Source organism: Xiphophorus couchianus, chromosome 3 (assembly GCF_001444195.1).
Source record: "Xiphophorus couchianus chromosome 3, X_couchianus-1.0, whole genome shotgun sequence".
Classification (NCBI taxonomy): Eukaryota; Metazoa; Chordata; class Actinopteri; order Cyprinodontiformes; family Poeciliidae; genus Xiphophorus; species Xiphophorus couchianus.
In genome coordinates, this window is record NC_040230.1 from 1074148 (window position 1) to 1099144 (window position 24997).

The 24997-nt window shown below is 43.4% G+C and overlaps 1 protein-coding gene across 6 annotated transcripts; it reads left to right on the plus strand.

Moving 5' to 3' along the window:
- Positions 1-2185: 2185 nt before the first annotated feature.
- thbs3a (thrombospondin 3a) lies at positions 2186-24242 on the plus strand. Of its 6 annotated transcripts, XM_028012282.1 has the most exons (27): positions 2275-2690; positions 5706-5912; positions 6908-7161; positions 8424-8526; positions 8610-8636; positions 8728-8810; positions 9224-9275; positions 9370-9518; positions 9592-9729; positions 10924-10998; positions 11231-11383; positions 12101-12233; positions 12277-12320; positions 12490-12511; positions 12549-13031; positions 13252-13442; positions 13713-13820; positions 13898-14057; positions 15811-15929; positions 16009-16061; positions 16174-16355; positions 16436-16614; positions 17537-17585; positions 17668-17864; positions 18848-19020; positions 22261-22400; positions 22476-24242. In XM_028012282.1, exons 1-27 carry the CDS (start codon positions 2609-2611, stop codon positions 22535-22537), a joined length of 3618 nt encoding a protein of 1205 aa, XP_027868083.1. In that variant the 5' UTR covers positions 2275-2608; the 3' UTR covers positions 22538-24242. The 6 variants fall into 6 exon arrangements, with proteins under 6 accessions (XP_027868086.1, XP_027868087.1, XP_027868083.1 ...); XM_028012280.1 differs by having other exon boundaries at positions 12101-12211; positions 12490-13031; XM_028012283.1 differs by lacking the exons at positions 12277-12320; positions 12490-12511 and having other exon boundaries at positions 2277-2690.
- Positions 24243-24997: the final 755 nt, after the last annotated feature.

The window sequence follows — 24997 nt, forward strand, 5'->3', positions numbered from 1 at the left end:
TCCATGGATCAACGTTCTCCAGAACCTAACCACAAGTTTAAAAAAAAATTTTTTTTTTGTCAAACAGTTTTAATTAAAAAACAACTTAACTCAACAGTTTAGATGAAAAATGTTTAAACATTTTGCTACAAAATCATGTATGATCAATAGTTCTCCAAGTCTTCCAAAAGTTGCTTTTTAAAATCTTTGTTAGCTTCTGTTAGCTTAACAGACATCAGGCGTCATGTTTTTGTTCAGCTTAACTTTTAGCTTAGGTTAGTAAAGATCACCTTTACTGCTTATCTTAGTGCATCTCATTTTAACTTAGTCTAAACCCTTAGCTTAGCATCTGTTAGCCTACCTCAGTTTATTTTAGCTTTATTAGCTTAGTTTTATTTGATCTCATGCTAGCTTAGGTTAACTTTGCTCTAGTAGCTTATTTTAGCTTATCTTCTGTTAACGTACCTTAGTTTAATATAACATAAACTGTTAATCTAGTTTAGATTAACTTGGAAATTCTTACATTTATTTGACATAAATAAGTTTAGGAAATATTATCCATGTTTATCTTCCCTTAGATTAGTTTAATTATCTTAGATTGTGTAATTTATCTTAGTTTAATGTAACTTCATATAATCTCATCCTCTCCCCCCTCTTGCCACCCCATAGATATTTTTCTAGATCTGCCCCTGCTTGCCATTATTTTACCTCTGGTTCTCTTATCATAGTTTAATTTTACTTCAGATTATTCCTGTCTTGGTGTTTTAGCATTGCTTAGCTTTAACGTTGTTCATCCTAGTCTTATTTAAGTGTATTGTGGTAGTTTGGTTGATAACTCCAGCTAGCGTTAAGCTACCTTGCCTGAAACTCGTCTGTTATTAAGGAGAGCCTCTCTGAGGTGGCCTTTGTTTCTGCGCTGCTGCTGCATGTTGACAGTATGCAGCTCTGCATTCCTAACTGCTGACTCCAACAGCCTGTTAATATCTGATGTTTACCCTAAAACACGAGGGAACGTGAACCTGGAGCACCTGCAGCGTCGGGTCAGGAGGAGTGGAGACTCTCAGAGATATAAAAGATCTTTGGTGAATTCAGAAGAACAAACTTTCTTCCTCTCGTCTCCAGCCACACACTTTAAACATTTATTTTGTTTTAAAGCAATCCTGCAAAATTTTTCTTTGTTTCATAGTGAGATGCTGAAGTTTCATTTATATATTCAGATTTTTTAAACAATTTTTAGTCCTCAAAGATGAAAAACTGAGAACAGATTACCTGCATGTCATGTGATTTTAGTTTTCTAAAATGTCCAGTAGCGATGCACTGATGTGAAAATTTACCAGTATTATAAATATTACATTTTCCTATCCTTTCTACGCTGTGAATAAACAACTAGGGACATTATACTGCAGTTAAAGAACCGATAATCCTGGATCAATGTCACATGACCAAACAAACAGCAACCTGAAGTAACAAGATGCAAACAAGCAATGGTCGTTATGATTTAATAATGAATATTTACTTATTGGGCCAATATTGATTTGTTAAATATTTGCTGGCATCTGATGCTTCTGATGTCAATGCTGATGAAATTAGTCAATTAAAAAACATTTTGATACAAAACATTTGTAGCCGTTTGTTCCTGGTACGACTGCAAATGTGACGCACAAGCTAAATCTGCTGACAGCAATGGATGACGAAGTCGCTTCTCGGTTAAATTCGGCTTCTAAATTGATCTGGAAAAAACATATTATTGTGTTCAAGTTGTGCTAAAAGACGTTAGCCTGTCAGTGAAACTATTCAAGGCTAAAATGGCATCTCAATGTTAACTAACATGTTGGCATGCTAATGCTGCTAACGTTAGCAGCTAACGCTAATGCTAATGTCAGCCTCCAGAGTTCCTGAAACACTGAACTTTGCGCCAATCTGATGGTTGAAGATCAAATTAAAAATGATAAATATTGTCGTCGATGAGCTCATGTCAATTTATTTAATAATTTAGCAGGAAAATGAGTTTTAAAAATCAAAATGTTGCTTAAATTGTTCGTTGTTTGGGATTAAGTTGCGATTAATTAATAACACATGGAAATCAACCTGATTAATGCTAACATGAAGCTAACCGCCATTCTGCCGCTAATCTGCGCTAAAGTGAATTAGAACTGCTGCTGCTCAGCCGCATCAGTTTCTGCTGTTTCTGAATCAAATCCTGGATTTGATTCTTCGACTTTTTTCCTTTTAGTTTCGGGTTCCGTTTGGATCAGAACCGGACAGGGACCCGTCCGGTTCGGAGCTGAATCCTGTATGAACGTCCCTCTCTCCGGTCGCGCGCCTGCGGCGTGAGCGCGCGCGCCAGCTGCAGTTTCCAGCTGTGAGCTCGTGAGGCTGGACAGTCAGTTTCTCCTCCGGTGGTTCGGGTCGGCTCGGTTCGGACTGGTGCGTGACTTGTTGCTCTTATTCTCTCGGTTTGGACCCGGAACCGCCGCTCCTTCCTCCAGACCGAAACTTCACCCGAACCCCCCCACTGCTGCCTCAGGGTTCGGGTCCATCCTCAGTTCCGAACCCACGGCTCGGTTTATTGTTTTCCATCATCATTCTGCTCTGCTGCTGGAACTTTTCAAACGGAACCGGTCCAGTAATGGGTTGGGGTTTCCCGGTTCTGCTGGCGGTTCTGCTCGCTCAGCTGTCGGCCGGGTTCCGGGACGCTCCGGACGTTCAAGGTAACAGAACCGAGCCGGACGGACTTCATTTCTCTAAGAGGTTCTGGTCCGTTGAGGCTGTAGAGGTTAATTAATTAGTGGTTAATTAACATATTAACTCGGTACTGATCGTCTCTGATGGGTTTGGCTGTGGAGCTAAATTGGTGCCATAAAGTTTGTTTAAAAAAAAAAAAAATTCTGAAAAGTAAATTCTTTTCACTTCCGAATCTTTTATTTCAGTTTCAAATCATTTATTTTTTTTTATTTTGAAATCTTTTTTAATTTCAAAACAGTTTTTCAGTTTCAGTATAATTTTTTTTCTACAGTTTCAAAACTTTTTAGAATTATTTTTTCAGTCATATATTAAAAATCTGGTAAGCTATTTCTGGAAATGTCTTTGACGTGAGGAACTGATAGTTTAATGAAACATTATCTGGGCTGAAACAGCTGTAAACTTTTTAGAGCATCTAAATGAGGAAAAGACGCATTTTAAACGGAAAGCTTTAATTTTTTACAACGTGGAAATGAGCTCATGTGATGCAATCATGGAAAATTAAACTGAAGCTCTTAAAAACAGCAGCAGGAAGATTTGCTGTGACAACACTGCAGGAGAAAAACAATCAGACAGCTTTGATTCTAATGCTGAGATTTAAAGAGGAGTGTAAGGAGCTAAATTGGGGCCATGATGTTTGTTCAAAAGGAATACAGAATTAAACTGAAAAAAGATTTGAAACTCAAAAATTATTGAAATGCTAAAAAAATAATCTGGAACTGGAAAAAAACCTGAATCTGAAACGGAGTTTTGAACATGTTTTTTCCAGTTTCACATCCATTTTGTCAGATTCAGAACTTTTTTACAGTTTCATTTTTTTCAGTTTAAATTTTTTTTTCAGTTTGAAAAAAATAAATTAAGTTTTAAATATTTCTTTTTTTCAGTTTTAAATTGTTTTTTTTCTTTTGAACAAACTTCATGACCCCGATTTAGCTCCATAGAGCGTCAAAAGCAAACAAGGTGGATTAGCAGAGCAGCTGACGGTGTCATCCAGGAAATGTTGCTGTGGAAAATCCTCTCTACTGCCTGGGTTTTGAGCTGTTAGCGACATGCTAACAGTCTTCAGTCAGAGGTTTCTTCAGATTTGTCGCAGTGACTGCTACAGGAAATCCTAACAAACGCCAGTCCTTCGTTAATTTTTTGGAAAACTTCAGATTTTCCCAAACAGATTTAATTTCTGCAGCTCCTTTCTGATATTAAGTTTGAAACCAGCAGCCGCAGACGTTCTGGAGACATTTGGGGATTTTTAGACTTTTTCTTTCCACTGGTGAAACGTTTCTGTTTTGTGGTTTCAGTTTTTGTTTATTTTACCGTAGTTTCCTGAACCGTTCTTGTCTCGTAGTTTCCTCTGACCTTGGTGTGACATTCAGGCCCACATCCTGACTGACACCGACCCGTTCCAGATTAGCTTCTGTTCCTCCTGGAAACCAGCACATCATCACCGTCTTGGATTGTTGGGGGACGTTTTGATCCAAATGTTTTTCCATGGCGGTTTTATTGGACAGAAAGAGTTGGCAACCCCACGCAGGGATCGGTTCACTTCCAGGATTTATTTCCCAGAAATCCTGAACAACCAGCAGGAGGAACCATCAGAGGGAAAAGCTTTACTGCGGCCGTCAGTCTGGAGGCGACGCAGCTCGCTGGACATGTTGGATACGGGCCGTTTGGAAAGTTCAGTCAAAACTAACAGCAATCATTTGGTTTATTAATCCAGCCATAAGAAAAAAAACGGGTTCACAGTGTTATTCATTCATTTATAAATGTAACCGTTTCAAACTAAATATTCAGCATAGTATTTAGCTTGCTAGCTAACTAAATAGCAAGCTAAATATTTAGCTTTAAGCTGCATATTTAGATAGCTCTAAACTAGTTAAATATGTAGATAACAAGTTAAATATTTTGTTAGTAAGCTAAATATTTACCTTTAAGCTTAACATTTAGCCACCTTAAGCTAGATAAATGTTTAGGTAGCAAGCAAAATATTTAGCCTAACGTTAAAAATGGCCTTTATTATCTATGTAATAAATATTACATAATATTTGTTACCTGAATGTTAGATAATATTTAGCCCAAAGCTCAATATGGTTCAAATTGGGATATTTAGGGAATATTCACATTCACTGCCAATATCAGGAAGTGGACCAGCAATGTAAAAGTTTTGTTTTCTTTCATTTAATTTGCAGCTTAATGTCTAACTAGCTAACAATATATTTAGTTTGAAACAGTGACATTTATAAATGAATGAATAACATGGTGAACACATGACTGAAAAATGAATCCCCCTTTTTATCTCCTAAAGATGCTAAATGAATCAAATTATTAAGTCTTGACTGTGTAACATTACAAACCCAAAGTTCTTCAATCGGCACAAACCTGAGACCTTTGAGTCTCTGTCCAGGCCGTGAATAATTCAGAGACATTTTGACATTTTTCATGTTTTTTAATCTTATTTTTGTCTGTGTGAACTTTGTTAAAGAGGATCAAGTGTTTTCTTGTCCACATATTGTGAAAAGTTTCAGCGTGTTACAACGTGGAGTGAAAAGCTGCAGATCAAAGCAACACCTAAAGTTTATTTAAAGTGACTGAAGTCTCCGGCATTTCGCTGACTCAGCGGTTTTCTGTTTCCACAGATATGAAAACTGTGTCAGGCCGCAGAACTCTGATAATCAGGTCCAGGTTTCCAGAACTGGCCTCAAAAGCTCAGGGAACCAAATCTCAGTCTGTCAAACTGGGATTATGTTACAGAAACTGGGCGGTCTGGGAAGTCTGTCAAACCAGCAGCTGTGGGTTCAGATCCAGATGTTCGGCTGGGTTTCATTTCTAGAGCGGCTCTCCCTGATCAGTTAGAAGGATTTTCCACAATCTGCCAGCTGCAGATGTAACGTTAAAGTGCAGCAGAAGCAGTGACATCATCTTGAATGACTTCATGTTTTCATCTCCGTGTTTCTGTGATGTTTGTCGCGTTTCTGCGTCTCCTCCTCCAGTCATCGACGTCCTGAGCCTCCAGGACTCCAAGCAGAACGTGGCGGCGGTGGAGAAGCTGTCGGGCGGTCTGAGCGCGCTCAGTGACGTCTACGTGGTGTCGACGATCCGACTGCCCGTCAAGATGGGCGGGATTTTGTTTGGGCTCTACAGCAAGCAGGACAACAGGAAGTACCTGGAGGTCGCCATCATGGGGAAGATCCACAAAGGTTGGTGGAAGTTCAGCGACTCGGAACGAGGAAACGCTTGTTACGCGACGAGACTTTGAGGCAAATAAAAACGGTTTCATGGGCCGTTATAAACCAGATTGGCTACTGCTACTGATGCTAGCTAGAGCTAATGCCATTAGTAAGAGCTAATGTCATTAGTAAGAGCTAATGTCATTAGCTAGAGCTAACACCATAAGCAAAAGGTAAACTATTGGCAGGGGCTAACACCATGAGCTGGAGCAAGCTCTATTAGCTAGCTCTAGCTAACACTATTAGCATTAGTTAAAAACATTTACCAGATTTGACACAACTGGCTTGAGCTAACACCATTAGCAGGAGCTAATGTAAATTCAAAACAAGCTGGAAGGTAATAAATTAATGTTTAAAGTGACATTAAAGCAACTTTAAGTTTTTGTAACAAACCGTTTGAGAAAGTAGAGAAATTGTTTAGATCTCAATGTTAGCCGTAAACACTTTGACTACTGTCGGGTTAGCAGTACTAACCCGACAGTTACTGATGCTAACTGTTGGTAACCGAATACTCAGTAACTGAATACTCAGTACTGTCGGGTTAGCGTTTTTCAACCGACTCTCTCCTCTTCATCCATTTGATCCTCCTCATCTTGTCTTTTCTAAACGTTCCTGTTGTGGCTGGAGGGCGCTAGTGTTGTAGCACCTAGCGTACTACACAGGGTGCATTGCAGTGTAAACAACACATTGACCTTCTGTAAATTACAAACTAAATAAGAATGTCTGGGTGATTACAACCTTTTATTTTCCTTTATTTCAGTTCCTCTAAGTTTGTACATTTATTCTTTGTGTGGATTCTTTGACAGCTTGAAGCTGAAGTCAAACTTCTTGTTTCTGAACCTGGTGGCTGTTTGTGTTGCTCTCCTGCTCACTGTTTATTCTCTCAACATTTCACTTCTCTCCCACATAAACGAACTGCGGATAAAAGAAAAAGATCATTTTCAACCTAAACTTTTGCTCCTCAGTTCTGGTCCGGTACGTCAAAGCCGACGGGAAGGTCCACACCGTGAACCTGCAGAACTCCGTCCTGGCCGACGGACGGACTCACTCCATCATCCTGAGACTGGGCGGCCTCCAGCGCAGCAACATGCAGGTGGAGCTGTACGCCGACTGCCGATTGGTCGATTCCAGTCAGGGCGTTCCCCCATTGGTTCCTCTGCCCAGAGAGGCGGACATGGTGGAGATCCGACATGGACAGAAATCGTACGCCCGACTTCAGGTTAGAGGGATAAGAACAGCAAAGACTGTAGAATGCATGAATTAACTAAAGAAATCTGAATAACTGATCGTTTTACTTGGCTTTTACATGATTTTAGTTTGAAGGACGAAGCTGTGGAGGAGATTTAACATTCCTCTCCTCAAATGTTGCTTCTGATTTCTCCTGGAGGATCTCATGCTGTTCGCATGCCAGAAGGGAAAGACAGTTTAGTCCAGGCGTCTCCAGTCCTTTAGAGCTACTGTCCTTCAGCTTTTAGATGTGTCCCTCTTCTGTACCTGGATCAAGTGGATCTCTGGTTACCAGAACTGGGTGACTGCTAGCGAGGGGGATTCAGGTGCGTTGGGGTTCCAGAGGTTAAAGGGCAGTATCTCTGGAGGACTGGGCTCCTGAGTTGGCCCCGTTGGACCAGGTCTCCATCGTCTCACTAATGTCTAGTTCTGTTCCAAGTTGGGCCTTTGTCCGGTGGCAGTGTCTTCCTGGCGGTGGATTGTGGACGGTCCATCTGCGAGCGGGAGCTGTGGTTGACACACCAATGATGTCATTTTGTGTGAGCAAATTGAGGGGCCAATTTCTCTGAAACCTTTCAGTCTATTTGTTCGCTGGAGGTTGCACCATTACAGTGCAGTTTGCTGCCAATCAAATCGTTTGCTCTTCATAAGCCAGATATCAAAACAACCTGCGTACACGTTAACTTCAGTAAAACTGTTCAAGAAACACACAATCAATCCCCCAATATCTTATTTAGGTGATTTTGGCTCCACAAAGATGCAAACCAAACGAGTCATTGCATAACCGACCTTCTGATGAGGACAGAAGATGGTAATGGACAGCAGCCTTCTGCCGTAAGCACCGGTGCTCCTTGGTGTATTTGCAGATAAACCCGGCCCAGACCTTAAAGGATCTGCTAATGGAGGAACCGGTTGCTCTAGTGGGGAAGAGGCTGTAGAGGATCTTCCTTGAGGTTTCCTACCAGTGGGTCTGAAAACCGCAGGGCTCCGGGACTCGTCTCGATAAAGTACCTCAGCTGACCTCAGGTCTACTCTGAACTCTTGTTCTATTGAGGGACCTCAGTTTGGTTACTCTGAAGGTTTGGACCAGAACTCTTCCTTCACCTCGGTTCATCCTGATTCAAGATCAGACGTTTTCCTGTCGGTCAGGAAAACTTTCAGGATTTCTGGAGAGAATTTTCCTCTTTATTGGCCGATCTGTCCAGCAGGACCGGCGCGTCTCTGCGTCTGTCTCATCGGGCCTCTCTCTGTCAGGGCGCAGTGGAGTCCCTCCGCCTGGCTCTAGGGGGCAGTGTGGCTAAAGCCGGAGCGCTGACCGACTGTCCGTTCCAAGGAGACTCGTCGGCCTTCAACTCAGGTGAGCTCACCTGGATCCGAACCTGAAGTTCTGCTGCTCTGTGGTTCTGATCCGGATCGGTGATGAGTTCTTTGTTTCCTCAGTGAACGGAGAGGTCCAGTCCATCCTGGGTGAGGTTCTGATCACGTAACTGGTTCTGATCGGTCGTGACCTTTACTCTGATCTCTGATTGGACATCATGTTTGTGACATCATCTGTCAGGTGAACACACCAAGGCTCTGATTGGTCAGCTCATCATTTTCAACCAGATCCTGGGAGAACTGCGGCAGGACATCAGGGAGCAGGTGAGACACAGAGACAGGTGAGAGAGAGGGACAGGTGAGAGAGAGGGACAGGTGAGAGAGAGAGACAGGTGAGACAGAGGGACAGGTGAGAGAGAGAGAGAGATGAGAGAGAGACAGGTGAGAGAGAGAGACAGGTGAGACAGAGGGACAGGTGAGAGAGAGAGAGAGATGAGAGAGAGACAGAGACAGGTGAGGACATCACAGGGGACAGGACAGGGGGGAGAGGGGAAAGGTGAGGAAATCAGAGACAAGGAGATGAAACATTATAGGAGGTGATATTGGACCTCAGAGGACAGTTGAAAGGTAGGGGGAAAGGTGAGACATTGATGAATGAGAGACAGTGGACAGGTGAGACAGAGGGACAGGTGAGACATCATCCTGGTCTCAGGAGCCAACGGCGTGTCTGTCCTCAGGTGAAGGAGATGTCTCTGATCAGGAACACCATCCTGGAGTGCCAGGTTTGTGGTGAGTCAGCAGCTCTGTGGACGTCTCTGAATGACCTGAGGACCCGATTGAAGCCGCCCCCTGTCCTCCCATCCGTCCCTCCGTCTGCCTGCAGGTTTCCATGAACCGCGGTCTCGCTGCTCCCCCAACCCCTGCTACAGAGGAGTGTCCTGCATGGACAGCCTGCAGTACCCCGGGTACACCTGTGGACAGTGTCCACCTGGAACCACCGGCAACGGGACGCACTGCAGGGACGTTGATGAGGTGAGGACAGGACGCCACGAGGTGCCCGGCAGAGCACGAGAGACCCTGAGTGCTTCCTGTTTGTCGTCCGCAGTGTGAGCTGCAGCCATGTTATTCTCCTGAAGCCTGCGTCAACACGGAGGGAGGCTTCAGCTGCCAGCCGTGTCCTCCAGGCCTGTGGGGGGCGCCGCTGGCCGGAACAGGACTGGACTACGCTAAGACACACAAACAGGTCTCACAGGAGCTGTGTTTAGATCTGGGGCTGTTATTTTAGTTATCAAGTCAATTATATCAATTATCAATTATTTTTTACGATTAATCGAGTTATCGAATAGAAAATATGATGAAGTAAAATATTGGTAAATTCTACCGTAACAAAACTATTAATGTTAAATATCAACATCGGCCCAATTTTTCATATTAGTGCGTCCCTAACAATTACTTTCTGTAGTATAGAAAATTTACCTGCAACTATAACAGTTCATTTTTAGGTTAAGCAAAAATTATAGAAATGATGTTGAATTCCTAGCTGGCTCACAAAGACACTTAGAAAAAATAAACCAGTTTTTAGTTTTGATTAGATTTTGTTTTATTTGTTTATTTCAAACAGGTTTTTAAAAACAAGAGAAAAGGCAACCAGTAGGAGAGAGAACACTGATTTAATCTCAGTTTGGTTTTGTATTCATCTTCAGTCAGTTTAATAGATGAACTCTCACTTTGTTCAGCCTTTTTTCTCTCATGTCATCAATGACATTTGGCTCCTTCGTCACACACAAACACACAAACGACAACCCGTCCGTTTGGATTTCGTTTTGGGAGACAGTTCTTCTTCTGAACAGAAAAACGAGTCTTTCTGAAGTTAAATCTGTAAATTTGTCTTTAAAAAGCTCCCTAATTAACCGCTTTGGTGAGAAACGGAAAGTCCGTCATCATTATGTCACTGCAAACTCCCATCCAAAGCCGATGATTCTGTTTGTAGAGGCGCCTTTAGCAAATCCAGTCTGACTGCTCGTGTAAATAAATGTTGGACAGTGCGAGTTAGCAGCAGCAATCAGCTGCCAGTAATCCCAGTTTGAGTGTGAGTGTATTGCTGGGATGCAGCTGGAAACCATTAGAGCCTCTGAAGCAGCACAGAAAGCTCCCAGCTGTGGAAAAACCGCGTTCAGTCGGGGCGACATCATCTCACCGCTGGTAGGAAGTCGTTAACCTGCCGGGAAACGAGCAGAGGCGATCTGCTGCTGCGTTCTGCGGAGGTTTTAGTTCTGACATCAACCACTGATACAAGACGAGATTAAATTTCCTCCTTTTGTTTGCAGAATATTCACTTTTTACCAGATGGATCTGAGACCTTTTCCAGGGAAATTTCACAAGATGTTCCTGCCAGTTAAGCTTTAAAATCCCGGCTGGACTTGTGTGTGTGTTTCAGGAATGCGTGGACATCGATGAGTGTGTGGATCTCCCTGACACCTGTGCATCAAACTCGGTCTGCATCAACACTGTGGTGAGTGGAAACATGAGAAGACGCTCAGGTTTTATTCACTGATCCTGATCCAGACTGGCTGCCAGCGTCTAAAGCGATCCCATCAACGGTTCTGCTGCAGATCTTTCACCTTTAGAGGATTCTGTTTGTTCATTCAGGCAGAAAAAATCCTTGAGATATGAGCCAGTTTTTACTGAGGATCCTGGCAAGACGGCGCCCCCTGGTGGACATTTAGCTCTCCCGTCTCTTTCAGGGTTCCTACAAATGCGGAGGCTGTAAACCCGGTTTCTATGGCAACCAAACATCTGGCTGCTCCCCCAGGAAGTCATGTGCTGCGTTGACCTTTAACCCTTGTGACACCAACGCCCACTGTGCCATGGAGAGGAACGGAGAAGTTTCCTGCAGGGTGAGGGGCAAAACTCACAGCAGAGGAGCAGAAGCACAGATGGAAGGAAAGAAGGACAGGAATAAAGCACGTTTTGCATCCAGTCATTAATTGGTTAACCAAACAAATCTGCAGAATGTGGCAAATTCTTTATCTGACTAATCAATTAATTTTCAGAATAATCGATTAATCATCAGAATAATTGATTACTAAAATAATCGTTAGTTGGAGCTCTGGGGTGTATGAATATATTTGAGCTTGAATGTTTAATTTTAGCTTCGGTAAATCCCAGCATGCATCAGGTTTTTGCTGGGGTTGGGCGTTTTTAGAGCAAATCAAATCTAACTTCATTCCGGCTGTAACTAGTAATCAATTAGTGCATTGATTAATCGATTGTTCTAACATTAATCGATTAATCAGATAGAAAAAATGGTTGCATTCTGCAGATCTTTTTGGATTAATCATTTAATAATTGGATGGAGAAAGTGCTTAATAGGAGTTTTTTTATAGAATCTGAACCCGGTGAAGCTAAAACTTTCACTTCTGTTCCGATCAGAATTACAGACGTTTTTTCTATCTAAAATTCAAAATGTTTATTTTTTTATACAGTTTTGATGTAATTTCTGCTCAATTATAAATTATTTTTAAATTATTAATCCCAATTAATTGTTTCAGCCTTAAACTTTAGAGTTTCTTTGGAAGTTTTTCATGTGTCCTGCGTCCTGAATGTGTTTGCAGTGTAACGTTGGCTGGGCCGGAAACGGACACACCTGTGGAATGGACACGGACATCGACGGCTACCCCGACCGCTCCCTGCCCTGCATGGACAACGACAAACACTGCAAACAGGTCAGGTCGCACCTGGAAACAGGTTTGGTTGCACCTGGAAACAGGTCAGGTCGCACCTGAAACAGGTCAGGTCGCACCTGGAAACAGGTCAGGTCGCACCTGGAAACAGGTTTGGTCGCACCTGGAAACAAGTCAGGTTGCACCTGGAAACAGGTCAGGTTGCACCTGGAAACAGGTCAGATCTCACCTGGTTACATGGTACCTGCAAACAGGTCAGGTCGCACCTGGAAACAGGCTTGGTCGCACCTGGAAACAGGCTTGGTCGCATCTGGAAACAGGTCAGGTCGCACCTGGAAACAGGTCAGATCTCACCTGGTTACATGGTACCTGCAAACAGGTCATGTCGCACCTGGAAACAGGTCAGGTCGCACCTGGAAACAGGTCAGGTCGCACCTGGAAACAGGTCAGATCGCACCTGGAAACAGGTCATGTCACACCTGGAAACAGGTCATGTCACACCTGGAAACAGGTCAGATCGCATCTGGAAACAGGTCAGATCGCACCTGGAAACAGGTCAGGTCGCATCTGGAAACAGGTCAGGTCGCACCTGGAAACAGGTCAGATCGCATCTGGAAACAGGTCAGATCGCACCTGGAAACAGGTCAGATCGCATCTGGAAACAGGTCAGGTCGCACCTGGAAACAGGTCAGATCGCATCTGGAAACAGGTCAGGTCGCACCTGGAAACAGGTTTGGTCGCACCTGGAAACAAGTCAGGTTGCACCTGGAAACAGGTCAGGTTGCACCTGGAAACAGGCTTGGTCGCACCTGGAAACAGGTCAGGTCGCACCTGAAACAGGTCAGGTCGCACCTGGAAACAGGTCAGATCGCACCTGGAAACAGGTCATGTCACACCTGGAAACAGGTCATGTCACACCTGGAAACAGGTCAGATCGCATCTGGAAACAGGTCAGATCGCACCTGGAAACAGGTCAGGTCGCATCTGGAAACAGGTCAGGTCGCACCTGGAAACAGGTCAGATCGCATCTGGAAACAGGTCAGATCGCACCTGGAAACAGGTCAGATCGCATCTGGAAACAGGTCAGGTCGCACCTGGAAACAGGCTTGGTCGCACCTGGAAACAGGTCAGGTCGCACCTGGAAACAGGTCAGGTCGCATCTGGAAACAGGTCAGGTCGCACCTGGAAACAAGTCAGGTTGCACCTGGAAACAGGTCAGATCGCACCTGGAAACAGGTCAGATCGCACCTGGTCAGATAGTACCTGCAAACAGGTCAGGTCGCACCTGGAAACAGGTTTGGTTGCACCTGGAAACAGGAAAGGTCGCACCTGAAACAGGTCAGGTCGCACCTGAAACAGGTCAGGTCGCACCTGGAAACAGGTCAGGTCGCACCTTGAAACAGGTCAGGTCGCACCTGGAAACAGGTCAGGTCGCACCTGGAAACAGGTCATGTCACACCTGGAAACAGGTCAGATTGTAAATTTCCCGCAGTTGCTTGTCAGCATTATGATGCGTTGGTGAGACATTGAACTTGTCCATCAGGACAACTGCGTGTTTACGCCGAACTCGGGCCAGGAGGACGCGGACAACGACGGAATCGGAGACCAGTGCGACGAGGATGCAGACGGAGACGGCATCAAGAACGTGGAGGTTAGAAATCATCCGGGTGTAGATGCTGCTCCTACTGTCGCGGCCGCGGTCTGCCTAACGTCTTGTTTGTGGTTCAGGACAACTGTCGTTTGGTCCTCAACAAAGACCAGCAGAACTCGGACAGCGACTCGTTCGGAGACTCGTGTGATAACTGTCCCACCGTCCCCAACAGCGACCAGAAGGACACGGACAACAACGGACAGGGAGATGCCTGCGACCAGGACATCGATGGAGATGGTGAGGACAACCTGCCCTCTGCTGGTGATCACAGGGAACAGCAGGCATCTTCCAACTGGGAGGATTTCAGTTCACTGATTTGCAGCATGAAATGCTGAAATGACTCCAATAAATGATATTGAGCATCAGGAGGCCAATCTGGGTTATTCTGGTTGGATCAGAATCTGTCAGATTTCACACAAACTTAAGAAACATTCAGAAAATAATTTAAGGTTTCATGCCTCATAACTTTCATATTTTTGATTTTTGTAGTCAAAGCCCCTTCAACATTCATAGAACATCAGGATTTTGATAACTTTATATCCGATGTGCCTTAAGGCCAGAGTGACCAAATTTCATGGTGACACCTCACAATCTCTCTCTCAAAATGACCGACTTCCTGTTGGCTTTAGGACTTACCACTGATAGACTTTTTATCTTGTCTTGAAGGCTTCTTCTATCTGTGTACCATATTTCAAATTTCTGTTTTTCTGTTTAAAACTGATTAACTTTATGACTGACTTGTATGGAAAATTTGAGATTTTGTGTAGGACTAGGCCTCCGAAAAGCCAATTCATTTGATGGAATAATAACAATAAACAGAACCGTTACAATGGGCCGTAGTGGTGCTTTCGCTGCTCGGGTCTAATAAGATCGTTTGGGTTACGTTAGACATACGCATTACAACAGACTTACCTGAAAACAGTTTATAGTTAGTATTGCCTAGAAAGTCCAGTTTGTTTGGTGAAGTGTGAACGCTGATCGACCAAAAACGTGAACTCTCGTTCGTCTACAAACCTTGGTCTGGGTTGGGTTGAAGTGAACGCTGGTTCGATTTAAATGTTTATGTGAACGTTAAGCAGACCGGAGACCGATCCCTACAGCCCAGGGCATTCTGGGTAAATACAACCAAAGCTAACGCATTAGCCTAGCGCTAGCAGAAGAAATGGCTCGGGGTTTTTAGCCAAAGACTAAAGAGAAATCTTCCAACTGCTAAAATCTGACACCTCCATCTTGTTTCCATTTGGTGAAGAAGGAAGTTGCTCTCAGTATCTTCAGAGGTTTTGTGTCGTTTCCTTCAGTGGTTCTTGGTGCAGCGCCCCCACAGGCCAGGAGGGGAACAGGTTGGTTTGACTCAGAGCATAGAGAAAGAGAACCACAGCAGCTGGAGGTGGAACAAGTGTTAATGTTTTGGTTCCAATAGAACAGAGTTTGTCAGACTATGAGAAGGGAAAACACCAGGCTAGGTGGTAATGTCGCCTCCTTCCTTCAGCCTTTCTGTAGCCTGCCTGCTGTGTTTGGGGCTTTGGGGGTTTCTCCCCTCCTGGGTGGTCTTGGTGTGGGCACTTAACCGCTTGGGTTACCGTGTTCTGGGCTTGGCCAGCACAGACGCGGATGGCGGTGTGGCAGGATTGGGGTAATCTCATCCTGTTCCCCTTTGACCTGTGGCAGCTGCTCCTTTGCCTTGCTATTGACCTGCCTCTCTACCTGCTATGGTACCTTCAGTCAGTCTGGCCAGGTCTGTTGTGTCCTTCTGAAGTCAAGTTCGTCTGTCCTTTGTTGCTCTTAGGTGATGTAGGTTGTTCACATTCACCCACTCTGCACAAACACAGAGACACAATTAATCTCAAGCAATCAAGAAACCATCTCCAGATATCTTCTTCTGCCCGGACACATGTAGGCAACCATCTTCTCTTCATGATGCACCTGAAATGTTGAGTCTAGGTTTAAAACACTCCAATCGGTTGTTGGATCAGCCTGTTTGTGTGTTCAGGTATTCCCAACGTTCTGGATAACTGCCCTAAGGTTCCCAACCCGATGCAGACGGACAGAGACAGAGACGGAGTTGGAGACGCCTGCGACAGTTGCCCTGAACTCAGCAACCCCATGCAGGTTCTGTGTCCTCCAACAGCAACCTGGCTCATTTAACCAGCTCTGATTGGTCAGATTTTTACTGTGTCTTGTTTTGCAGACGGATGTGGACAATGACCTGGTGGGAGACGTCTGTGACACCAACCTGGACTCGTATGTCTGACAAACACAACACCTTCCCCTACTGTCGTCCAATCAGTTTAGGTTGCTGAAACCATGACAACAAGGCTGAAATACTCGTCTTGCCGTTCTTCTGTTGCTGCAGGGACGGAGACGGTCACCAGGACTCCAGAGACAACTGTCCCGACATCCCCAACAGCTCCCAGCTGGACTCCGACAATGACGGCCTCGGAGACGACTGCGACCACGACGACGACAACGACGGCGTCATTGACGATTACGACAACTGCAGACTGATCGTCAACCCGAATCAGAAAGACTCCGACGGTACCGTGCAGAGCCAGAATCCTGATTGGATTGAACCTTTCTCTCCAGTCTGGACCCGTCTCTCTTGTTTCTGTCTTCAGCTAATGGAGTCGGAGACGTCTGCGAGAACGACTTCGACAACGACGCCGTGATGGATCTGATCGATGTGTGTCCAGAGAGCGCCGAGGTCACGCTGACCGACTTCCGAGCCTATCAGACGGTGATCCTGGACCCTGAAGGCGAGGCCCAGATCGACCCCAACTGGGTGGTTCTGAATCAGGTGACTGACAGCAATTCGTTGCTATGCTAGCTGTTTCCATCCTGTTGTCATGCAAATATTGAGCAAACTTTTAAAAAGTTACAAAAACAAAATGTGAATTAGGCGTGTTTCCATCTACTGGTTGGTGTGAATTTGTTAGACGTTGACGCTACGGATAGCTGTAATAAACAGGAAGTTAAGGTTGTAAACTAGCATGATCCAGAGGTTTTCAGAAAGCTCTAATTCTCCATCATGTCAACTAGCATTAGCGATCTGACGACAGACAAAAAGCAATTCTAATGACGTTGGAAACAGCTGATCAGTCTTGAGAGGAAAATGTTTGCTACGTCACAGTTTGTCTGGGAAACGTGTTTCTATCTCCACTATTTTGAGCATTAGCTCTTTGGAAAAAAAAGAGCTAATAAAACCATTTCAAGCTAGAGAAATACTTTGTTTTGCGAAATTAAGGAAGTTATTTTGAATTTTGCTGCTTACATAACCTTATTTAATGCAGTACTAAAGCTAATTTAACCTGCTACCTGAGGCCCGTTAGCTTCATGCTAACAGGCCTAGCTTCACCTTTCAGCGTCACAGAATAACATTGGGCCGAATGATTTCCTCTGGAGAACGATGGACTTTTAATGGTCTGGAGATGATCTTTGACCCTAACTTGCTTCCTTCTTTCCTAGCTGCTAGCTAATTTCCTTCCTAGATTCCTAGGTATCTGGCTGGTTCTTGGTAGAAAAAGAAAGAAAAGAGAAAGACGACAAATGGAAATTGTTGAGCTCATATCAGTTTATCAATAGATTGATTTATTGCTTATTGGGACAGGCCAATGTTTTCTGGAGCGTGTTCCTCTCTGAACTGAACAGAACCGTTTGAATGACATGAAGCCGAGTAAAAACCCTCTGAATGTATTAATCCGCCGTTCTGTTGTCCTCAGGGCATGGAGATCGTTCAGACGATGAACAGCGATCCGGGTTTAGCTGTGGGTGCGTTTCCCTTCGTTCCGATTGAAAACCTCAGATTCTGATGGATCTGGTTCTGATCCGTCAAACCTCCGTGTTTCTGCAGGCTACACGGCGTTTAACGGCGTGGACTTCGAGGGAACGTTCCACGTCAACACGGTGACGGACGACGACTACGCCGGCTTCATCTTCGGGTACCAGGACTCGTCCAGCTTCTACGTGGTGATGTGGAAGCAGACGGAGCAGGCGTACTGGCAGTCCGTCCCCTTCCGGGCCACGGCCCAGCCCGCCCTGCAGCTCAAGGTTCGGCTTTTCCCCCAGGCAGCCGGCCCAAGGCATCAGCAAATTGAAAACCAGAATGGAATAGAATAGAATAGAATGACTTTATTTATCCCAGCAGGGAAATTATTTCGCAGTTACAGCAGCATAGAGACAAGACACACAACAACCACCACTGAGTAGTAGTTGTAGACAAAATAAAAATAAAATATAAAATGCTGTCAATATAAAAGCAGCTTAGAGCAGTCCTTGCAAAGATTCAAAATGCAGATACAGTATGTATCTGTAAATATATGTACAGCAGTGTGCCACAGTGCATTGTGCAAAATTGGACTGATTAGTGCAGAACAATGATTTAGCTTTTATTGTACAGTGGCAGGAAGGATTTCCTGTATCTGTCCCTACGACAGCGGAGCTGGAGCAGCCTATGTGAGAAGGTGCTCCGCTGTCTGTCCACTATGTGGTGGAGAGGCTGCTGTTTATTGTCTGAATTTCAGCACTAACCAGAGAGATAAATGTTTACATCTGTTTATTCAGAATAAATACTATTTAAAAATTCAGAATTTTGTTACTACAGTTACAATCTGATGCTACAAGTTAAATCTTTAATGTTCACTAGTACATTCCAGCAGATTATAACCAATTATCCCTGATTGCTCCTAAACTCAGCCAGCTAAGCCCCGCCCCCTCTTCCAGGTTTCACCTCACCTGGATGGAAACGAAACTGAAATAGACTTTGAAACTGAAAAGAAAGAGAGAAAACTATTTGAAATTGAAAAATATATTGAGACTGAAAAAAATGTAACTACAAAAACAAAGAAAAATTTCTAAATGAAAAAAAAAATTGAAACTGAAATAAAGTAAGACTTAAAAAATGAACAAAATTTAAGATTAAAAGAAAAATTTTGAAATGCATTTTTTAAGATTATTTTTGAAAAAAACATTTTGACATTGAGAAAAATTGAGAATTAAAAAACGATTTGAAGCTGAAGTCCTGGGTCCTGCAGGCGGTGAAGTCTCAGACCGGGCCGGGGGAGTACCTGAGGAACGCACTGTGGCACACCGGAGACACGCACGGCGAGGTGAAGCTGCTCTGGAAGGACCCGCGAAACGCCGGCTGGAGGGACAAAACGTCGTACCGCTGGCAGCTGAGCCACCGGCCGCAGGTCGGATACATCAGGTCAGACGGGTTTAATATGAAATATTAACGCTGTCTCTTTAAGACAAAGTAGCTCCATTAAATGCAGGAATTAAAAAAGATACAACACAAACAATGAGTTCTGTGAAAAGTGTTTGTGCCCTACATGTTTCTGCTTTTTAGTTCCTCTGAATTTATTATTAATATTAATAATAATAAAATTAATATTATTAACATAACTTGAGAAAAACATAAAGAGCATGTTTTTGGTGTTTATTTATTAAAGGAAAAAATGTCAAAACCAACAGAATAAAGACGTACAAACATAAAGTCAATATTACAAGAATAATGTCAAGATAACAGGAATAAAACTGTAAAATAAACCATACAGTCATATTACAATTACAATCATAATAATATGAGAGTAGAGTTAAAATATTACGAGAATAAAGTTGTAATAAAATCATCTGCCAATAAAGTCGAATTATGAGAAATAAAATCATAATAATTTGAGAATAAGGTCGCAGTATTACCCTGTAAAGCTGAAACAGTATAAAGTTGTAATAACATGAGAATAAAATCATGTGACAAATATGACATCAGCATAAAAGTATTATCAGCAGCAGGACTTTAAAGTAATTAATCAACAACTGAATATAAGAAAAAACCACAAACTGATCTAGTCACATAGATCTAGATAAATCTATCCAAACTTTTCTCATTAAACGACTTTTTATCATAATTTTACAACTTTATGGTGACATTAAGACTTTATTCTCATGATTAAAAACAAATCTCTGACCCTGGCATCAGTACTCTGTATGAAAGTCCTGTGTGGCATTTAGTGTAGTACTCTGTAGTACTCTGTGGTACTCTGTGGTACTGTAGTACAGTACTCTACAGCAGTGGTTCTCAAATGGGGGTACGCGTACCCCTGGGGGTACGTGGAGGTACTGCAGGGGGTACGTGAAGCTTTTCAAAATATCTTTAAAAAATCAGTAGGCTCCTCATAATAAGTCTTGGGAAAAATTATTTTGTAAAAAGTTCGATAAAATATAAATGTGTGTTCATGCACTGAATTTTATATTCAGTATTTAGTTTCAATATCCTTTAAAATAAAACAGACCCCCCCACCAAGTTAGTTTGACCCACGGACCCAGGGCACTCGTCAACGACCTGTCGTTATCATGATTACACTGTAACTATGGAGACGTGGCTAAAGCATAGCAGCAATGCTGCTGAAAGTATAGATAAAGTGAAAAAGACGGCACTGTACCTCTTTTTTGTTCCAAAAATGTTTTGCCAGTGTCAGGGGGTACTTGACTAAAAATATATTTTTAAGGGGGTACATCACTGAAAAAAGTTTGAGAACCACTGTACTAGAGTACTACTGAGTCGGACTCTCAGCCTGCAGATGTCTCCTGCACTCGTCCGTTATTCGTCTCTTTTCTCCTTTTTCTTTTTACTGCATTCTTTCCCCTCTGAACCTCCTTTGTGGCCCCGGGGCCCCCGGCTCCCTATTGTACCCGTCTCCATGGCGACCAGCACCCTGGCAGGAATCCGCTGTGGCCGCCGTTCATATGCAGATTAGATGCAGAGACGGAGCGAAACTCTGGAAGAGTTTATGAGGGAAAAACTGAACTTCCCTCAACTCTGGTGTAGGTCCGAAGAGCTGCTGGTCCGGAACCAGGTGGTACAGAATCTGCTGGTACAGAACCAGGTCCGGAACCAGCTGGTCCAGAACCAGGTGGTACAGAATCTGCTGGTATAAAACCATGTCCGGAACCAGCTGGTCCGGAACCTGAAGTTTGAGAAGCACATCATGTCCACCTCAGTCTGTCAGGAGGAAATTAAAACGAGGGAGAGAAGATCTGTGGAGAAGATCGGAAAAATATTCTGTGATCTTGGAAAGAAGCTACAAAAGACGAGTTAGATAGATAACTAGGTAGGAAGTTAGCTAACTAGCTACAGAGGAGGTTAGCTAGTTAGCTACAGAGAAGTTTAGCTAAATGGCTACACAGGAAGTTAGCTAGTTAGTTACAGAGGAAGTTGGCTAGTTAGCTACAGAGGAAGTTAGCTAGTTAGCTACAGAGGAAGTTAGCTAACTAGCTACACAGGAAGTTAGCTAGTTAGTTACAGAGGACTTTGGCTAGTTAGCTAAAGAGGAAGTTAGCTAGTTAGCTAGAGAGGAAGTTGGCTAACTAGCTACAGAGGACGTTAGCTAGTTAGTTACAGAGGAAGTTGGCTAGTTAGCTAGAGAGGAAGGTAGCTAGTTAGCTAGGAAGGAAGTTAGCTAACTAGCTACAGAGGAAGTTAACTAGTTAGTTACAGAGGACGTTAGCTAACTGGCTACACAGGAAGTTAGCTAGTTAGTTACAGAGGACTTTGGCTAGTTAGCTAAAGAGGAAGTTAGCTAGTTAGCTACAGAGGAAGTTAGCTAACTAGCTACACAGGAAGTTAGCTAGTTAGTTACAGAGGACTTTGGCTAGTTAGCTAAAGAGGAAGTTAGCTAGTTAGCTAGAGAGGAAGTTGGCTAACTAGCTACAGAGGACGTTAGCTAGTTAGTTACAGAGGAAGTTGGCTAGTTAGCTAGAGAGGAAGGTAGCTAGTTAGCTAGGAAGGAAGTTAGCTAACTAGCTACAGAGGAAGTTAACTAGTTAGCTACAGAGGACGTTAGCTAACTGGCTACACAGGAAGTTAGCTAGTTAGTTACAGAGGACTTTGGCTAGTTAGCTAAAGAGGAAGTTAGCTAGTTAGCTACAGAGGAAGTTAGCTAACTAGCTACACAGGAAGTTAGCTAGTTAGTTACAGAGGACTTTGGCTAGTTAGCTAAAGAGGAAGTTAGCTAGTTAGCTAGAGAGGAAGTTGGCTAACTAGCTACAGAGGACGTTAGCTAGTTAGTTACAGAGGAAGTTGGCTAGTTAGCTAGAGAGGAAGGTAGCTAGTTAGCTAGGAAGGAAGTTAGCTAACTAGCTACAGAGGAAGTTAACTAGTTAGCTACAGAGGAAGTTAGCTAGTTAGCTACAGAGGAAGTTAGCTAACTGGCTACACAGGAAGTTAGCTAGTTAGTTACAGAGGAAGTTGGCTAGCTACAGAGTAAGTTAGCTAACTAGCTACAGGGGAAGTTAGCTAGTTATCTAGGAAAGAAAGAAGATACCTAGTTAGTTAGTAAGGAAGGATGATAGTTGGTTGATTGATTGATTGTTTCATTTACTGGTTAGTGGAATGATTGTTGCGTTAATCGATCGATCGATTGATTATACGGTTTGGTTTTGTTTTCAGAGTGCGGTTCTTTGAAGGGACGGACATGGTGGCGGACTCCGGCGTCGTCATCGACACGACGATGAGAGGAGGCCGACTCGGCGTTTTCTGCTTCTCGCAGGAAAACATCATCTGGTCCAACCTGCGCTACAGATGCAACGGTAAAAACCGCTGCGCCTGCGACTCTCTGTGCCGCTCGGAGACTTTGCTTTAAAACTCTTCTTCTGCTGTTTCAGACACGGTGCCTGAAGACTTCGCAGCGCATCGTCAGCAGTTCCTCATGCACATTCATGTCTGAGCGCGGCAGACGGACTGCGGACACACGGCGGCTCTGTGGGAGCCGAGCGCCTGACTGGGAGCTGGAGAAACAGAAACCAGCCATCATCTCCAGTGTTTCCACCTTTTCACTCCATAGTTTTAACTCGGCTCTACTGCAAAGCTTCAGCGTTTTCGCCCTTTGATTTGGCTGTTTCCGTGAAATAACCCGATCTGCTACCATCAGGAGAAGAGATGTTCCACCATGTTTGTTCTGTCCTGATGACAGAAAAAGACTCGAAAAGCTCTTTGAGGTCCAGTTTGTTTCTGCTTCTGCCACTGAAAACCCAACAATTATTTGTGTTAACCTTCTCCAAATAAAACGTGACAGTGTGGACGATGCGTCGCCAGCTTTTGAGCTCATGAATCGAAGCGTTTTCCTTCTGCGTGGAGCACCAGACTCCTTTCTGCGACCGGCTTTAACGCGGAGGTAAATAAGTCAAAACGTCGTCAGAGGTTTTGACTCACCTGTACGTGTTGCACACCTAACAATAACTATCCCTGGAAGTCGTGCTGAGAGTTTCCTGAACGCCCTGTAGGTGTCACTAATGAGTCGTTAGCTGTAAAAACGTGACCGCGGGGTTTTCAGCTCATCACTGAGAAGATTTAATATAAAGGGCATTATAATTAAAATTTCTTGTTATGACAAGAAATAAAACTTGTCTCTTAAAACAAAAAAAAACTAAGAAACTTTCTCATTTTATCAAAATAAAACTTGTGAAAGCAAAGAAAGTTTCTTGTTTTAAAAATGACATATTTTTTATTCCAGGCACATAGCGCCATCTTATAGCAGAATCAAGTAACTGAAATTGGGTCTCTGTCTCTTTAAGACGCTCCTGCTCTTTCTGAAGCTCTGTGTCCAGGAAGTCATCACAACATGGCTCCTCTATTAACCTTCTAAAGTTTTTACCAGAGTAATAACGAGCTCAGCAGTTCCACCAGTTGTTTGCTAATTGCTGCTGGCTAGTCTGAAGGAGCTGAGTGGGGGAGGAGCTGCGTCTCGAAGGCGGGACTATGTCCCACTAAGCATTTAGGCACCCCGAATGGTTGCCAGGGAGATTAGAGGATACATGAAAGAATGAAGGCAACACTGCAGGTTTGTTTATGATGGTGGAAAAATCAAAAAAGACGATTTCACATAATGCTGCCCCTTTAAGAAGTTTTATCGTCAAAACAAGAAACTGAGATACTTTAATAAGAAAAACTATACTCATTTTAAGATGAGAAACTTTGTTTTAATGCGTCTATATCTCGTTAGAGTTTTTCTTCATACTGAGATACTCTTAAATTTATTTCCTCTCTGGCAGTTCATCTTCCCTTCTGATGCGTCTGATTTCTTAGCTTCATGTTTCTGTGTTCGCAGAATTCAAATGTTGATTCTTGACAATAAAACTGGAAGTGATTATTTCCCGCATCGCTTACACTGTAAAACATGCGTAGTCACTCCAAACAACATGGAGCGGGTCAAACGGTTCCTGCAGTGGAAACGACAAATCTGGAGGCAGACTGAACTTCAGCCGGAGGAGGAGGAAACATGGTGGAAACATGTTTGAATTTGTCACATCTAGTCATCAATACCAGCTTCACACACTGGAACCACAGAAGAAGAACAGCAAGATGAAGCTAATCAGCTGGAATCAAAGTGTCCTCCATGTTTTATGGTTTTAATAAACAACCAACCCAACAACAACCCCTTCGTTTTTTAGGATTTATTCTCAGATGCTGACTGCCAAACAGAGAAACAGACACCAGAACCAAAGTTCTCAGGCAAAAGCTTCTCAATCCTAATTATTTATACATTTCAGAAATTTCTTTACCAGGGTGTCAAACTCCAGTCCTGGAGGCCCGCTGTCCTGCAACCTTTAGATGAGCCTCTGCTGCACCACCTGAATAGAATAATTAGGTCACTAAGGTTCTGGAGAACTCATCTACACAAGGAGGAGGTACATAAACCATTTCATTCCAGTGTTTTGTACCTGTGGCTCATCTAAAACCTGCAGGACAGCGACTGGAGGACTGGAGATTTGAGCTAGAGAAATGTAAAAACATCTGATTTAACCAGTGGTGGGCAGTGCTAACTAAAAATGAGTTGTGCTAACTGTAAAGCTCTGCACTGCCATGGTATTTAATGGAAGCTAGTGCTAATCACGAACATTAGTTCCACTAATGTTAAAGCATTATAACAACAACGTATTAGTTCAGAATCAGAACATCTGTCATTATACAAAACCACAACAAAAATACATCTGCTAATGATAAAGCTACATCTACAGGTGTTTAGCAGAAGCTAATCTTAAAGCACTAGCCATAAACATTACCTTCGCTAACGCTAAAGCCCTGCGCTGAGACCATATTTAGTGGAAGATAATGTTAAATTGCAAACTTCAATTCAAATAACATTTGCTCTTGTAAGTCTATAACCCTCGAGAACCAGTTTAATTCT

Excerpts from the sequence above, each read along its gene's own strand:
- thbs3a (XM_028012280.1), top strand. The coding sequence starts at position 2,609 with ATGGGTTGGGGTTTCCCGGTTCTGCTGGCGGTTCTGCTCGCTCAGCTG. Across the intron at positions 11,384-12,100 it reads ACGGAGAAGTTTCCTGCAGG|TGTAACGTTGGCTGGGCCGG; the intron begins GTGAGGGGCAAA and ends ATGTGTTTGCAG. Across the intron at positions 16,356-16,435 it reads GAATCAGAAAGACTCCGACG|CTAATGGAGTCGGAGACGTC; the intron begins GTACCGTGCAGA and ends TTCTGTCTTCAG.